Here is an 18,649-nt window from a genome sequence, read left to right as displayed (position 1 = left end):
CTTACTCTCAATTTCTGTACTTACCTGTCATTAACCACTAATCCGTGGGTGAGCACCAATGTGTGGACCACACATTGAACAGAACTGAGCTAGTAGAGCCCTTTTCATTCATAGTTCTTCGTAAGTACCTTTAAGCATTCTGTCAAGTTTAGATAAACTTTTTTTTTCCTTTTTTTGAGACAGAGTTTCGCTCTTGTTGCCCAGGCTGGAGTGCAGTGGTGCAATATTGGCTCACTGCAACCTCCGCCTCCTGGGTTCAAGCAATTCTCTTGCCTCAGCCTCCTGAGTAGCTGGGATTACAGGAATGCACAACCACGCCCAGTTAATTTTGTATTTTTAGTAGAGAAGGGGTTTCTCCATGTTGGTCAGGCTGGTCACAAACTCCCAACCTCAGGTGATTCGCCTGCCTCAGGCTCCCAAAGTGCTGAGATTACAGGCATGAGCCACTGTACCTGGCTAGAGAAACTTAATCATACTATTCATTCTAGGTATGGTTTAAGCAAAAAAAGACATTCTAGAAGTCCAAACAGGGGACTGCACTCTAACAAAAAGCAATGGTTCTATGTCAAATAAGAGGCACTCATGATTTAGGTGAAAATGTATATGTTTTCAGTTAACGTATGTTATTTTAAGTTATCTTGAAGGTAGAACTATCTTGATCTTATTTGCAACTACCATTGTACATAGTACAGTACCATGTACATTGTATGTAATCATTATTTGTTGTGAGACTAACTCAGCAATGGGTATTAAACACACCCCTAATAATTTCCTGGGTTTGTACTTCCCTTAGGTTTGATATTTAATACATCACCAGTTTCCTTAAGCTGAAATTCTAATCTAAAAAATATATAATCTACTCCATTAAAGCATATCTCATTGAAAGACCCAACATGTGTGTCCATAATATCAGAGAAGTATTAGAACGCCAGGAGGGGGCGCCCAAGATGGCCGAATAGAACAGCTCCAGCCTCCAGCTCTCAGCATGAGCAACACAGAAGACAGGTGATTTCTGTATTTTCAACTGAGCTTTGAAGAGAGCAGTGGTTCTCCCAGCACGGAGGTTGAGATCTGAGAACGGACAGACTGCCTATTCAAGTGGGTCCCTGAACCCTGAGTAGCCTAACTGGGAGACATCCCCTACTAGGTGCAGACTGACACCTCACACCTCACACAGTTGGCTACCACTCTGAGACGAAGCTTCCAGAGCAAGAATCAGACAGCAACACTTGCTGTTCAGCAATATTCTATCTTCTGCAGCCTCCACTGCTGATACCCAGGCAAACAGGGTCTGGAGTGGACCTCAAGCAAACTCCAACAGACCTGCAGCTGAGGGTCCTGACTGTTAGAAGGAAAACTAACGAACAGAAAGGACACCCACACCAAAACCCCATCAGTACGTCACCATCATCAAAGACCAAAGGCAGAGAAAACCACAAAGATGGGAAAAAAGCAGTGCAGAAAAGCTGGATATTCAAAAAATCAGAGCGCATCTCCCCCTCCAAAGGAACGCAGCTCATCGCCAGCAACCGAACAAAGCTGGACGGAGAATGACTTTGACGAGTTGAGAGAAGAAGGCTTCAGTCGATCAAACTTCTCTGAGCTATAAGAGGAATGACATACCCAGCGCAAAGAAACTAAAAACCTTGAAAAAAGAATGGATGAATGGATAACTAGAATAATCAATGTAGAGAAGACCATAAAAGGACTGACAGAGATGAAAAACATGACACGAGAACTACGTGACAAATGCACAAGCTTCAGCAACCAAGTCAATCAACTGGAAGAAAGATAATCAGTGATTGAAGATCAAATGAATGAAATGAAGCGAGAAGAGAAGTGTAGAGAAAAAAGAGTAAAAAGAAATGAACAAAGCCTCCAAGACATATGGGATTATGTGAAAAGACCAAATCTATGTCTGATTGGTGTGCCTGAAAGTGACGGGGAAAATGGAACCAAGCTGGAAAACACTCTGCAAGATATCATCCAGGAGAACGTCCCCAACCTAGTAAGGCAGGCCAACATTCAAATTCAGGAAATACAGAGAACGCCACAAAGATACTCCTCGAGAAGAGCAACTCCACGACACATAATTGTCAGATTCACCAAAGTTGAAATGAAGGAAAAAATCTTAAGGGCAGCCAGAGAGAAAGGTCGGGTTACCCACAAAGGGAAGCCCATCAGACTCACAGCAGATCTCTTGACAGAAACTCTACAAGCCAGAAGAGAGTGGGGGCCAATATTCAACTTTCTTAAAGAAAAGAATTTTAAACCCAGAATTTCATATCCAGCCAAACTAAGTTTCATAAGTGAAGGAGAAATAAAATCCTTTACAGACAAGTAAATGCTTAGAGATTTTGTCACCACGAGGCCTGCCCTACAAGAGATCCTGAAGGAAGCACTAAACATGGAAAGGAACAACCAGTATCAGCCATTGCAAAAACATGCCAAAATGTAAAGACCATCGAGGCTAGGAAGAAACTGCATCAACTAACGAGCAAAATAACCAGCTAATAGCATAATGACAGGATCAAGTTTTCACATAACAATATTAATCTTAAATGTAAATGGACTAAATGGTCCAATTAAAAGACACAGACTGGTAAATTGGATAGAGTCAAGACCCATCAGTTTGCTGTATTCAGGAGACCCATCTCACATGCAGAGACACACATAGGCTCAAAATAAAGCAATGGAGGAAGATCTACCAAGCAAATGGAAAACAAAAAAAAAGCAGGGGTTGCAATCCTAGTCTCTGATAAAACAGACTTTAAACCATCAAAGATCAAAAGAGATAAAGAAGGCCATTACATAATGGTAAAGGGATCAATTCAACAGGAAGAGATAACTATCCTAAATATATATGCACCCAATACAGGAGCACCCAGATTCATAAAGCAAGTCCTTAGAGACTTACAAAGAGACTTAGACTCCCATACAATAATAATGGGAGACTTTGACACCCCACTGTCAACATTAGACAGATCAACAAGACAGAAAGTTAACAAGGATATCCAGGAATTGAACTCAACTCTGCACCAAGCGGACCTAATAGACATCTACCGAAATCTCCACCCCAAATCAACAGAATATACATTCTTCTCAGCACCACATCGCACTTGTTCCAAAGTTGACCACATAGTTGGAAGTAAAGCACTCCTCAGCAAATGCATAAGAACAGAAATTATAACAAACTGTCTCTCAGACCACAGTGCAATCAAACTAGAACTCAAGACTAAGAAACTCAATCAAAACCGCTCAACTACATGGAAACTGAACAACCTGCTCCTAAATGACTACTGGGTACATAACAAAATGAAGGCAGAAATAAACATGTTCTTTGAAACCAATGATAACAAAGATACAGCATACCAGAATCTCTGGGACACATTTAAAGCAGTGTGTAGAGGGAAATTTATAGCACTAAATGCCCACAAGAGAAAGCAGGAAAGATCTAAAATGATATCCTAACATCACAATTAAAAGAACTAGAGAAGCAAGAGCAAACACATTCAAAAGCTAGCAGAAGGCAAGAAATAACTAAGATCAGAGCAGAACTGAAGGAGACAGAGACACAAAAACCCCTCCAAAACATCAATGAATCCAGGAGCTGGTTTTTTGAAAAGATCAGCAAAATTGATAGACCGCTAGCAAGACTAATAAAGAAGAAAAGAGAGAAGATCAAATAGATGCAATAAAAAATGATAAAGGGGATATCACCAACCCCACAGAAATACAAACTACCATCAGAGAATACTATAAACACCTCTACGCAAATTAACTAGAAGAACTGGATAATTTCCTGGACACTCACACACTCCCAAGACTGACCCAGGAAGAAGTTGAATCCCTAAATAGACCAATAGCAGGCTCTGAAATTGAGGCAATAATTAATAGCCTATCAACCAAAAAAAGTCCAGGACCAGACGGATTCACAGCCGAATTCTACCAGAGGTACAAGAAGGAGCTGGTACCATTCCTTCTGAAACTATTCTAATCAATAGAAAAAGAAGGAATCCTCCCTAACTCATTTTACAAGGCCAATATCATCCTGATACCAAAGCCTGGCAGAGACACAACAAAAAAAGAGAATTTTAGACCAATATCCCTGATGAACATTGATGAAAAATTCCTCAGTAAAATACTGGCAAACCGAATCCAGCAGCAGCACATCAAAAAGCTTATCCACCATGATCAAGTGGGCTTCATCCCTGGGATGCAAGGCTGGTTCAACATATGCAAAGCAATAAACGTAATCCAGCATATAAACAGAACTAAAGACAAAAACCACATGATTATCTCAATAGATGCAGAAAAGGTCTTTGACAAAATTCAACAGCCCTTCATGCTGAAAACTCTCAATAAATTCGGTATTGATGGAACGTATTTCAAAATAATAAGAGCTATTTATGAGAAACCTACAACCAATATCATACTGAATGGGCAAAAACTGGAAGCATTCCCTTTGAAAACTGGCACAAGACAGGGATGCCCTCTCTCACCACTCCTATTCAACATAGTGTTGGAAGTTCTGGCCAGGGCAATCAGGCAAGAGAAAGAAATCAAGGGTATTCAGTTAGGAAAAGAAGAAGTCAAATTGTCCCTGTTTGCAGATGACATGATTGTATATTTAGAAAACCCCATCATCTCAGCCCAAAATCTCCTTAAGCTGATAAGCAACTTCAGCAAAGTCTCAGGATATAAAATCAATGTGCAAAAATCACAAGCATTCTTATACACCAGTAACAGACAAACAGAGAGCCAAATCATGAATGAACTCCCATTCACAATAGCTTCAAAGAGAATAAAATACCTGGGAATCCAACTTACAAGGGATGTAAAGGACCTCTTCAAGGAGAACCACTGCTCAGTGAAATAAAACAGAACGCAAGCAAATGGAAGAATATACCATACTCATGGATAGGAAGAATCAATATTGTGAAAATGGCCATACTGCCCAAGGTAATTTATAGATTCAATGCCATCCCCATTAAGCTACCAATGACTTTCTTCACAGAATTGGAAAAAAACTGCTTTAAAGTTCATATGGAACCAAAAAAGACCTCGCATTGCCAGGACAATCCTAAGCCAAAAGAACAAAGCTGGAGGCATCACACTACCTGACTTCAAACTATACTACAAGGCTATAGTAACCAAAACAGCATGGTACTGGTACCAAAACAGAGACATAGACCAATGGAACAGAACAGAGCCCTCAGAAATAATACCACACATCTACAGCCATCTGATCTTTGAATAATCTGACAAAAACAAGAAATGGGGAAACGATTTCCTATTTAATAAATGGTGCTGGGAAAATTGGCTAGCCATAAGTAGAAAGCTGAAACTGGATCCTTTCCTTACTCCTTATACAAAAATTAATTCAAGATGGATTAGAGACTTAAATGTCAGACCTAAAACCATAAAAACCCTAGAAGAAAACCTAGGCAATACCATTCAGGACATAGCCATGGGCAAGGACTTCATGTCTAAAACACCAAAAGCAACAGCAACAAAAGCCAAAATTGACAAATGGGATCTAATTAAACTAAAGAGCTTCTGCACAGCAAAAGAAACTACCATCAGAGTGAACAGGCAACCTACAGAATGGGAGAAAATTTTTGCAATCTACTCATCTGACAAAGGGCTAATATCCAGAACCTATAAAGAACTCAAACAAATTTACAAGAAAAAAACACCATCAAAAAGTGGGCAAAGGATATGAACAGACACTTCTCAAAAGAAGACATTCACACAGCCAACAGACACATGAAAAAATGCTCATCATCACTGGCCATCAGAGAAATGCAAATCAAAACCACAATGAGATACCATCATTAAAAAATCAGGAAACAACAGGTGCTGGAGAGGATTTGGAGAAATAGGAACACTTTTACACTGTTGGTGGGATTGTAAACTAGTTCAACCATTGTGGAAAACAGTGTGGCGATTCCTCAAGGATCTAGAACAAGAAATACCATTTAACTCAGCCATCCCATTACTGGGTATATACCCAAAGGATTATAAATCATGCTGCTATAAAGACACATGCACACGTATGTTTATTGCGGCACTATTCACAATAGCAAAGACTTGGAATCAACCCAAATGTCCATCAGTGACAGACTGGATTAAGAAAATGTGGCACATATACATCATGTAACACTAGGCAGCCATAAAAAAGAATGAGTTCATGTCCTTTGTAGGGACATAGATGCAGCTGGAAACCATCATTCTCAGCAAACTATCGCAGGAACAGAAAACCAAACACTGCATGTTCTCACTCATAGGTGGGAACTGAACAATGAGATCACTTGGACACAGGAAGGGGAACAGGAAGGGGGAGGGGGGAAGGAGGAGGGATAGCATTAGGAGATATACCTAATGTAAATGACAAGTTAATGGGTGCAATACACCAACATGACACATGTATACATACGTAACAAACCTGCAAGTTGTGCACATGTACCCTAGAACTTAAAGTATAATAATAATAAAATACCAGAATGCCCTTTTTCTTTTAACTAGGAAAAACACTATCTTCTTGATTAGCAATTTAAATACATTTTGTTTAAATCTGACGCTACTAGACTAACAAAAGGTTGTGAAGTTGAGATACTCCAGACAAACTTTATTACACAAATAAGTGTCAGGAGAAGCAGCTATCATTTACTTTGGAAATATTTTTCTCCTGGAACAGATTCTTTTGGTGGGGTGTAAACGATATGCTATTTTTGACCAGAAAAGGAGTATAAAACAAAAACACCAAGAACCATTGTAAGTCAAGAACGAAGGTAAATTCTATAGCAAAAGCCACATTCACACTATCACGAATTCTGAACTGCTACTATCCAAATTAAAAATTTTGCTTAGTTACATCTCCCCAAATCAAACTAATACCAAGGATTTTTTATCGTAATGACTGGTAACTGCTCAGACTAATGTCCTACAACAACAGGTCACCAAAAGTTACAATCTGCCAAAAGTACGTAAGAGTTCCACTTTTCTGTCAAATTGAGTTTATCCTGAAACATAAGTCTTGGAATGTTATGATCACCATATGTGTATAATCTGGAAATACAATTGAATCTTATAGAGTAACTCTCATTATATAAACAACAAAAGAAAACTTTGGAATTAAAATATAGATTTTTTTAAACTAATTTGAGGAGATTATTCATAAAAAAGATTTTTAAAAATCTTTTAAAACAAATTTCATTTAAGTGGAAAGAGGTTGCTAATTTGTAGAAAATGGATGCTGTAGCTGATCAGGTTAGCTGTTAACATGAACAAGTAACCCTCAGTTGATTATCTGCCTTATTTTTCTACTTATTAACATACTCTACAATTAAAAATTATCAAGTATTTGTTTTTTAAAGGAGAATTCATTGTCACTCCCTAGGCCATGTTAATTAAGACTGTTAAAATGCCTTGCAGTTACATTACTGAGACTAGCTAACAAAGTTTGGCAAAGTATTTCTTATATAGAACTTTTCATTGAATAGAACTTAATATAACTTGGCTGGGCGTGGTGGCTCATGCCTTTGGGCGCCACTTTGGGAGTCAAGGCAGGTGGATCACTAGAGGTCAGGAGGTTGAGACTATTCTGGGCAACATGGTGAAACCCCATCTCTACTAAAAACACAAAAATTAGCTGGGCGTGGTGGCTTGCACCTGTAATCCCAGCTACTCTGGAGGCTGAGGCATGAGAATTGCTTGAACCTGGGAGGCAAAGGTTGCAGTGAGCTGAGATCCTGCCACTGCACTCCAGCCTGGGTGACAGAGCAAGACTCCGCCTCAAAAAAAAAAAAAACTTAATATACTCAAATAAGGAAAAGAATGATACTAGAGAACAATTACTGAACATGTAAAGGGATCTTTCTATATAAAATAGGACATTATAATCATGTTTCCTAAATAAGAATTCTCCCACTATTTTCTACAAGGCTGTGAAATTAGATGTATTAAAACAAACCCAAAATAAAAATTTTTTGTTTTCACCAGTTTTTCCTAATTATAAAGTTTCTATGGAGAGTACACAGAAATTCCAATGAAGAAAAAAGCTGTTCTATGAGAAAGTTACATTTCATTTACAAAACCACTTATGTATACATAAGGAACTCACTACTACTTTGTTTAAATTTATTGTGCAGCCTCAACAGAAAGTCATTCTGTCTTGACAGGTAAGAATTTTTTTTTTTGTTTTTTTTTTTTGAGATGGAGTCTTGCACCCAGGCTGGAGTGCAGTTGTGCGATTTTGGCTCACTGCAACCTCCACCTCCCAGGTTCAAGCGATTCTCCTACCTCAGCCTCCCGAGTAGCTAGGACTACAGACGTGTGCCACCATACCCAGCTACTTTTTGTATTTTTTTTAGTAGAAACAGGGTTTCACTATGTTGGCCAGGCTGGTCTCGAACTCCTGACCTCAACTGATCTGCCTGCTTCGGCCTCCCAAAGTGCTGGGAATACAGGCATGAGCCACCACACCCAGACTAGAATTTTTTCAAATAAGCAATTGTTAACAAAAAAATTCTACACATCAAATCTCAAAATTTTCTTCTGAGGAGAGACATATGATTCAAAATTGTAATACATATTCATACAACTTATTGCGAATGACCATATAAAGAGTTTACATTAATTATCACAGAGGAGTACAATTGTCAGGTTAATGATCCATGTTCTTCTTAAAAGTTATTTATAAAACATTATTTCTCCACACAGAAAAAAAAGCGTAATAAACAATGAGTTGATTACTCACTGTACAGTCCAGTGAGCCACTCAAGGGCCCCGTGGGCACCAGAGACAAAGGTAGCAGATTGATTAACAGCTGAGGAACTCAAGATAGGTTTAGTAAGAGAAATTCTGTGGTCACTTAGGAATTTTGTAGTTCAGTATTCATAATATTAAGGTTTTTTTCAGCTGGATGTGATTTGAGGGAAAGAGAAAGCAATTAGTGAGGAAATGCATGAAAATACCTAAAAGGAACATTTAAAATGAGATTCATTAACTAAATTCCTAGGAATGTGAGCAACTGTCACTTTCAAACTTGGCAGAACCATGCTCAGTCCCCATTACTCTGAAACTTTCAAACTCAGAAGCAATGTTAACCTTTCATTTTATTTCCTATACTTTCACAGAATTCTTCATGCACATGAACTAGTATGCAGAAAGAGTTAACATAGCAGGGAGCTGACTGCCATCCTTTGAAAGGCCTAGTTACAAAAGTGTCCCTTGGTTGGCATCTGGGAATTTGGATTTGGGGAGGGTTCTCACTATCCTAACTGGTAGTGTGCCTAAACTGATTATACAAACAATGCAGTTTATGCTGAACACCTGACCTGCTTTTCTTCAGGGAATCTAAAATTTTAGTATATGCCAGACAGAGGGTACCTAAGTGTCCAGCTCCCAGTAAAAACCCTAGGCACTGAGCCTCTAATGAGTTTCACTGGTTGGCAACATTTCACATGTGTTGTCATAACTCACTGGGGGAATGAAGTGCATCTTATGTGACTTCAGTAAAAGAAGAACTTTGGAGGCTTGCACCTGGTTTTCCTTTACACTTTGCCCAATACACATTTACCCTTTGCAAATTTTGCTTTGCATCCGTTCACAGTAATACACAAGAGCCATGCCTAGGACTATATGGTGAGGCCTGTGAGCCCCTCTAGCAAATCAGCAAATCTGGGAGTGGTTCCAAGACTCCCAACATATAAGTTATCAACTTATTGCCAAATTCACCCTTTTTTACCTGCTCTGTGAAAAATGTATCTGGCCCTTTAATATTCTCCCACCAGTTGGCACAACGGTAAGCTTTGTTGGTAAAAAGTGTGGAGAGGCTGGGTGTGGTGGCTCAAGTCTATAATCCCAGCCCTTTGGGAGGCCGAGGCCAGAGGATCGCTTGAGCCCAGGAGTTCCCAACCAGCCTGGGCAACAACATGGCAAAATCCTGTCTCTACAAAAAAGACAAAAAATTAGCCAGGTGTGGTGGCACGTACTGCAATCCCAGCTACTGGTGTGCAGGTGAGGGGCTGCTGAGGTGGGAAGATCACCAGAGCCTGGGAGGTCAAGGTTGCAGTGAGCCATGATGGTGCTACTGCACTCCAACCTGAGTAACACAGTGACACACTGTCTCAGAAAAAAAGTGCTAGAGGCCAGGTGTGGTGGCTCACACCTGTAATCCCAGCACTTTGGGAGGCTGAGGCGGGTGGATTGCTTGAGGTCAGGAGTTCGAGCTTGGCCAACATGGTGAAACCCTGTCTCTACTAAAAATACAAAAAGTAGCCAGTTGGGGTGGCAGGCGCCTGTAATCCCAGCTTCTCAGGAAGCTGAGGCACGAGAACCACTTAAACCCAGAAGGTGGAGGTTGCAGTGAGCTGAGATCACGCCACTTCACTCCAGCCTGGGTTACAAAGTGAGACTCTGTCAAAAAAAAACAAAAAGTGCTGGAGAGACACTGTAGGAAGAAAGGGTTTTGCTTCCTGATTCCAGTGTGCTTAGGGCTTCTCTAAAACCAAGCTCCTGAAACGCATGGCAGCTAGCAGCATCCAAGAGTCAGTAGCTTCCCCAAGGCCCCTTACCCTACTACATGGTTTTGTAATGGAGTACCTCTGATGAGATACTTCCCCATGAGGCTTTCTCTGGCACCCCAGCACCCCAAATGGCAAAACTATAGCCAGTTCCAGAAAACAAATTTACAAGAAGTTCCCTGGCAAGGCACTACAGTGACTTTTCTGCCATCCTGAGAAGCACAGCTGTGCCCTCTTCAATAAGGTATAGAACTCAGCCCAGTGAGGGGAACTCTTCCTTGGATACTCTTACTCCTAGGGGCAGTGGCTATTATGTAGTACATTACATAATATTAAAACTGTTATGATATTATATATCTGCTATTCTTTTCAGTTCTCCTTACTTAATAATTCTCTATATTAAACTTTCCCTATTAAAATTACTGTATGACTTATCCCTATCCAGACTAATACAGAATCTTTTTTTTTTTTTTGAGAGTCTCGCTCTGTTGCCCAGGCTGGAGTGCAGTGGCACAATCTCGGCTCACTGCAAGCTCTGCCTCCCGGGTTCATGCCATTCTCCTGCCTCAGCCTTCCAAATAGCTGGGACTACAGGCGCCCGCCACCACATCCAGATAATTTTTTGTATTTTTAGTAGAGACGAGGTTTCACCGTGGTCTCGATCTCCTGACCTCATGATTCCCCCACCTCGGCCTCCCAAAGTGCTGGGATTACAGGTGTGAGCCACCGCGCCTGCCCAATACAGAATAATTCTTAACAAGTAATACTAAAATCACTACAAACCTGAAGAGATGCTCCCCCATACTATTGCAAATCACTTCATCATCAGGAAACAGTTCCAAGGCCTGCTCATAGCAACCAAGTAAGTCTTGTATCCGATTGAGAGCATCAAGCTCTTCAGCCCATCTGAAAAGTGTGTACTGAAAAGTTTCCTTTACAAATAAGAAAAAAATATGAATTAGTCAATAACATAACAGATGAAAGAATATACAACATTAGTTGAAGATTCCAAGCAACAGAACTTAATTACTATTGAACGATCACCTTCAATTTCATTTAGCTTTAGTAGGCACTGTTTTCTGAACAAGTGCACAAATGAGTGAATTTTACCACCTACATGGCCATAATAAGCAGAATTAGTCTGACCACTCTCTAAACTCCCTCCATTCTTAGATGCTGTATCACACTCTCCTTATTCTCCAGCTGCCTCATTTTTGTGGGTTCCTGTGTTTTTAGAGTTTGTCCTTGGCTCTCTTCTTTTTTCTCTCATCCATCCCTAATGCATTTATTATCACCCATGTGTTGATGGATGCTACGTTTACATCTCTAGTCAAGACCTCCTCTTCTGAACCTCAGAGTCATAGATACAACTTCCTAATAGTCATTTCAACCAGGCAATGGATCTCCAGCCATTGTGAATGTAGTCCAACTAAAATATTTCCTGAACAATCCTTGTGCAAAGAACTGAGGCAACATAAATCTTGTTCTTATCCTCACAGAGGCCCTATAGAGAGAAATTTAACATAAAATTTTGGCAAAGTTCAAAATGTTCTAAACTGAACTCATCATATTCCTCTGATACAAGACATAAGATTAAGATACCACTCAACCTCAAACCATAAAATCACCTTATAATGGTACCTTAACTCCACATACACTGTTTCAAACCTAGCCAATGCTCTCTCAATATCTTTAAATCTGTTACCTCTTCTCCATCCCACAGTTACAACCTAATCTGGCCCTTCTAACCATTTGCTGGACTACAGCAACAGCCTTAACGCTGTCACTCTAGTTCCAATCGCATCTCCCTCCAGCCATTCTCCATGCTGCAACACTGTGAAAAGACGGAAAGCTTTAGTCATTACAGCATTACCATTAAAACATTTTAAATCATCTTCACATATTTTATACAAAAGAGTTGATACTTGGAACTGAATCTTGAGGGAGTTTACTAGAGAGACAAGGATAAGAAAGGAGATTCTGGCTGGGCACGGTGGCTCATGCCTGTAATCCCAGCACTTTGGGAGGCCAAGGCGGGCAGATCACCTGAGGTCAGGAGCTCGAGACCAGCCTGGCCAATATGGTCTAAAATATATAAAATATAAAAATTAGCCAAAGATGGTGGCAAACATCTATAATCCCTGCTACTCAGGAGGCTGAGGCTGGAGAATCACTTGAACCTGGGAGGTGGAGGTTGCAGTGAACCAAGATCGCACCACTGCATTCCAGCCTGAGCGGTAGAGTGAGGCTCTGTTCAAAAAAAAAAAAAAAAAAAACCCACACAGATTATATGAAATGGATCAGAGGGTCTACAGATAAGTGGCTTGGTGTGGCTGGAGTTTGGGTATTGAGAATAGAGTAGCGGGAAATGAGATTTCTACAAGGGGCCCATACAAAGAAATACAATTTGTTCGGCAGGAAACAGAACTAGTTGCTTACCCTACTGAATTTCAGGCATCGCCCTACAAATTTTACATATACTTTTTTTTTTTTTTCTTTTTGAGATGGAGTCACACTCTGTCACCCAGGCTGTATTACAGTGGCGCGATCTTGGCTCATTGCAATCTCTGCCTCCTGGGTTCAAGCAATTCTTCTGCATCAGCCTCCCGAGTAGCTGGGACTACAGGTGCATGCCACCACGCCAGGCTAATTTTTTGATTTTTAGTAGAGACGGGGTTTCACCATATTGGCCAGGCTGGTCTCGAACTCCTGACCTTGTGATCCGCCCGCCTCGGCCTCCCAAAGTGCTGGGATTACAGGCGTGAGCCAGCACGCCCAGCCTAAATATACTTTTAATACACAGCAATTTTTTTTTTTTTTTGAGACGGAGTCTCGCTCTGTCGCCCAGGCTAGAGTGCAACGGCGCCATCTCCGCTCACCGCAAGCTCCGCCTCCCAGGTTCACGCCATTCTCCTGCCTCAGCCTCTCCCAGTAGCTGGGACTACAGGAGCTCGCCATGGCGCCCGGCTAATTTTTTTGTATTTTTAGTAGAGACGGAGTTTCACCGTGGTCTCGATCTCCTGTCTTCATGATCCGCCCGCCTCAGCCTCCCAAAGTGCTGGGATGACAAGCTTGAGCCATCGCGCCAGGCCAATACACAGTAAATATTTTTAAGACAGGCAGTGTCCCTGTTTCACAGAAGAGGAAACTAAGAAACAAGTAACTGAGGAAAGATCACCTGAGTTGATCCATTTTTCTATTGCTGCCTACCTAGAGAAGCAAACTGTATCTAAACATATCATCTCCTCCTAAAGTAGGCCAGCTGGTCCTGAAATTTACACCAAGTTTACATGAACTACAAACATCTAGACGCTACAGACATTTAGTAGGTAGAGATGAAGGATGCTGCCAAACATACTGCAATGCACAGGACATCGTCCCTCCCCCCACAACAAAGAATTACCCATTCAAAATGTCAATAGTGCTGAGGTTGAGAAACCCTCAGTCTAAATAAAGCAAATTGCAAATTTAAGTTAAATCATTTTTCATAATTTAGATTCTAAAAGTACTTGAAAAAAGTACAGCATTTCAACAGAATAACTGTTGCAAATAATCCAATAATTGAAGTTTAAAGAATGCATCATTAAATGATAACCACTTTAGGCTAATTACACTTTATTCAACTCGAGGCCCGCTATATTCCTATTACACACAATATGACAAATCCAAAAGCCCTTAAGCCAGGGCATGCTTAAATTAGATATAGGGAGAAGAGGATCACGTGAGACCTCATTTCCAATTCGAGGGCCTTTAGAATTCTAAATGAGATGGAAGTTTTGAAACTGAGAAATGACAACATTTGACTTTTGTTGCAAAAACCTAGCTATGTTGACACAGACTGCAGGAGAGAGCTCAGTTGAGAGCCGACTGCAACAGCTAGCAGATGACTGAAGCTCAAACCAGGGTAGTAAAGGGGAAGATGGTGAGAACTGATAAGATTTCTGGACATATTTCGAAGGTGAAGACGGCAGGATTTTCCTCTGGGCAGGTCGTAGGTGTGAATAAAAGAAAGGTGTCAAGGGTGAACAGTAAATATTGATAGCAACCACCCAGCCAAGAATCCTGGCCCTTCCGCCTTTTTTTTTTTCCCCCTAATTTTTTTTTTTACAAGGACGTTGGATCTGCCAGCAAGTGAGAAAAAATGACCCTCACCTTCACGTTGTCTTTTAGCTCCGGTGCCAGGCTGAGCACGAGGAGGTAGTGGGCATAGGCGGTGCCGAAGTCCTGGACACCCAGACAGTGCTCTGCGCTCTGCAAGGACCGCGACACCAGCTCGTCCCGGCCGGCTGCCCCAGCGCCACCCCCGGCGTCTCGGCGGGACCTGAGCCGCGAGTTCGACATGGCAGTCACCACTTGTATGGCCAAAGGGAAGATATTTTGTAAACGGGACTAGAAAACTGTCTCGATGCTACACTTCCAGGGACCAGACAAGTGCTCAAGTACCTGTACAGGAAAGTTACCCTCCGCCGCGGGTAAACTAGCCCACCCGAGAACAGCCGGAAGCTCCGCCCCGTCCTGGCTCCGCGGGCGGCGCAGACCGTGACGCACACCCCGCTATTGCGGACCTGGCCGGCGGCGCACGCTTCGCGAACGTCAGCGCACCCGACGTGGGCACGTCACTGCCGCCCATTCCCGCAGAAGCGACCACTGCGCGTGAGTATAGGAGAGCTCCTGTGGCAGGACCTGTCCAGTCTCGTGCCCTTTTTTTTCCCTGCTGAAGCAGACCTCTCTCTCCCTCTTGCACTCCGAGAGTGTGTGGCTTTCGACTGCAAGACCTTGTTGTACAGACTCAGGCAGTGCGGAGCGCCACCCGCTCATGAGGGACGGTCAAGCATTTGTGATGATGCTTAAGACATTTTGGATCGTGATGCACAAAATTTCAAGACCAGAAAGAACCTGGACATAACAAAAGCACCTCAGACGTGTTAGAGGAAATGCTTTCACAGGCATTTCATATCATTCTCACAAAACTTGGCTAGGTGGACCTTTGGATCACACTCGTCTTAATGATGGCAAACGTGATATCCTGAGAAGTGACTTGCTCAAAGTCACACAACCAGCTAGTGGCATAGGCATGGTTCAAATCCAAGTTCCCTGCCAACTATCTGTTCAGTTATAAGATGAGCTTAGGGGTTATTACACTGTTCCATGTCTTATCACTGGATAGTGGTTACATTAATACAAAGACAGTTTTTCCACATTCAAGTATGGCCTCTAAGATACAGATTCCAAACTCTAAAAGGGAGGGGAGCATAGTTATTACGGCCGAAAAGTTATTTTTGTCCCAATTTTCAAATACATTAATGGACAATATCTTCAATCGAGCATTTTGCATATCAAACTAATACACTTTGAGGGCTCCTCTAATTCTCAAAAACACGTCATGCCTTTTTGCCTTCTCTTCTGATCCAATTACCTGAACTACCCTTTTTTCTGAGCACTTGCCAGTGTAAACCCTAATCAGTTTTTTTAGGTTCCAGTTCACTAGATTGTGAGCTATTCTTAATCACTTTTGTGACCTTTGCACCTAGCGGATTATGATGCAAAGTAAGAACTTTGATTTTTTTTTTTTTTTTTTTTTTTTGAGATGGAGTCTTGCGCTGTGGCAGGCTGGAGTGCAGTGGTGTGATCTCGGCTCACTGCAACCTCTGCCTCTAGGGTTCAAGCGATTCTCCTGTCTCAGCCTCCCAAGTAGTTGGGACTACAGGCGAGCGCCACCACGCCAAGCTAATTTTTGTAGTTTTAGTAGATGCGGGGTTTTTTTGGCCATGTTGGCCAGGATGGTGATTTTTAATTTAATGGAAAGGGCCAGCACGGTGGCTCACGCCTGTAATCCCAGCACTTTGGGAGGCCGAGGCGGACAGATCACTTCAGATCAGGGGTTCGAGACCAGCCTGGCCAACGTGTGAAGCCCTGTCTCTACTAAAAAAAATAATAATAATACAAAAATTAGCTGGGCGTGGTGATGGGCATCTAATCCCATCTACTCGGGAGGCTGAGGCAGGAGAATCGCTTGAACCTGGAAGGCAGAGGTTGCAGTGAGCAGAGATCGTGGCATTGCACTCCAGTCCGGATGATAAGAGTGAAACTGAGTGTCAAAAATAACAATAATAATAATAATTTAACGCAAAGTATAGCCCCACTCCTAGGTTTTGCACGTAGACTTTTCCAACTATTCATGTTCCTATTTCTCTCCTATGCTTAATTGCTACTTTCTGTACAAAATAAATTAGGACTTAATGTATGAGACTTCCTTAACGAAACCAAAACGTCTAAGGCTAAGGCCTTTCTATTCCTAGTAGGAATTAACAGAACATGAAAGGGCCATCCGACTTCTTAAAAAAGGGCATTCGAGAGCAAGCTTGGTCCTTTCTAGCCCATCCAATCAGCATTCCTTAGGATTATTTATTTTAAAAAGCCTATTAAAGCTACCTTTCCTACTTTAGTCACAAGAGCACTATAACCATCAAATGAGATAATATCTAGAAACATTTTTTATCTGGTATACATATAGAGTTAATGTTATCCATTGTTACTATTATCTGGAATCACTTAAAAATTATCTGGATGGCTGAGCACGGTGGCTAACACCTGTAATCCCAGCACTTTGGGAGGCCAAGGCGGGCGCATCACAAGGTCAAGAGATTGAGACCATCCTGGCTAATGCGGTGAAACCCTGTCTCTACTAAAAATACAAAAAACTAGCTGGGCGAGGTGGCGGGCGCCTGTAGTCCCAGCTACTCGGGAGGCTGAGGCAGGAGAATGGCGTGAACCCGAGAGGGCGAGCTTGCAGTGAGCCGAGATTGTGCCACTGCACTCCAGCCTGGGTGACAGAGCGAGACTCTGTCTCAAAATAAATAAGTAAGTAAATAAATAAATCTGGATTATTAAAATAAAAATTAGGCTACTAACACCTGTAAGCATTTGATCAAAAGTGTTTGCACCCATATCCTTTAAGTGTCAGATGTGGTTGACTGAAACCTCTTTTCAGAAAGCAGAAAGAAACCTCCCAGTCTTTCACTGCAGAAAAGTGGGTTGGAGATGAATCACTGAAACGTCATCCTTCCAGTCACCTCTGTGAGTCCCTGCTTCAGCTGAATTACTTCACTTTACATATTATCTTGTACTCCAGGGCATGCTTTCTGCTTCCACAGGGGCAGGGTTTCTTTTATTTTGTTTTGCTCCATTTTGTTTTTTGGTCTGTTTGGTTCATTGAGATAACCTGAGTACCTAAAACACCTAGACTGCATGAAACTTATACTGAACATATTTCTACCAAGTCTATGGAGGGCAAGAGATGGAGGAGGGGCTTGAGACGGAGTTTCATTCTTGTTGCCCAGGCTGGAGCACAATGGTGCGATCTCGGCTCACTGCAACCTCCGCCTCCTGGGTTCAAGTGATTCTCCTGCCTCAGCCTCCCTAGTAGCTGGGATTACAGGCAGCCACCACACCCGAATAATTTTGTATTTTTAGTAGAGATGGGGTTTCTCCATGTTGGTCAGGCTGGTCTCGAGCTCCTGACCTCAGGTGATCCACCCACCTCTGCCTCCCAAAGTGCTGGGATTACAGGCGTGAGCCACCGCGCCCAGCCAAATATTTGCATTTTTTGGTGGTTTATCTATAGCTTCAAGACATTCTGAACATAGAGTAGGTCATTTGAAAAAATGGAATGATACAAATAACATGGAACATCTGGTCACCTTAAGAAACTGGAATTGGCTGGGTGTGGTGACTCATGCCTGTAATTCCAGAGCTTTGAGAGGCTAAGGCAGGAGAATGACTTGAGGCCAGGAGTTCAAGACCAGCCTGAGCAACATAGCAAGACTCCACCTCTACAAAAAATTTAAAATAAAAAAGTTAGCTGGGTGTGGTGGCACACACCTGTGGTCCTAGGTACTCAGGAGTCTGAGATGGGAGGATCTCCGAGGAGTTCAAAGCTTCAGTTAGCTATGATTGTACCACTGTACTCTAGCAACAGAGCAAGACTGTGTCTCAAATAAATAAATAAACTGGAATCATAAATACATTTTGATTACTATTTTCTGTTCCTTTATTACCTCAGTACTGGTTGAGGCTGAGTTACTTAAGATTCTTCATCTTTATGAAGATTAACTGAATTT

The 18,649-nt window shown here is 41.8% G+C and overlaps 1 protein-coding gene across 4 annotated transcripts in view; it reads right to left on the bottom strand.

The window, feature by feature from the left end:
• Positions 1 to 15,184, bottom strand: part of PRMT9 (protein arginine methyltransferase 9) — a 49,375-nt gene extending 34,191 nt beyond the window's left edge. Inside the window, exons 1-2 of one of the 4 annotated variants that reach the window (XR_002522245.2) lie at positions 14,682 to 15,184; positions 11,313 to 11,461 (exon numbers count right to left, since the gene is read on the bottom strand). Coding sequence is in view for 2 of the 4 variants with exons in the window: in XM_021938843.2 (XP_021794535.1) it covers positions 11,313 to 11,461; positions 14,682 to 14,870 (338 nt within the window). In the remaining 2 variants the exon portion in view is untranslated. The remainder of the gene's footprint in view (positions 1 to 11,312; positions 11,462 to 14,681) is intronic. The other 3 variants (XM_021938843.2, XM_003899250.5, XM_021938844.1) reach the window with 3 other exon arrangements.
• Between the last annotated feature and the right edge of the window lie 3,465 nt (positions 15,185 to 18,649).

This window comes from Papio anubis, chromosome 3 (assembly GCF_008728515.1).
Source record: "Papio anubis isolate 15944 chromosome 3, Panubis1.0, whole genome shotgun sequence".
Classification (NCBI taxonomy): domain Eukaryota; kingdom Metazoa; phylum Chordata; class Mammalia; order Primates; family Cercopithecidae; genus Papio; species Papio anubis.
This window is presented reverse-complemented; position numbering and strand designations above follow the sequence as displayed.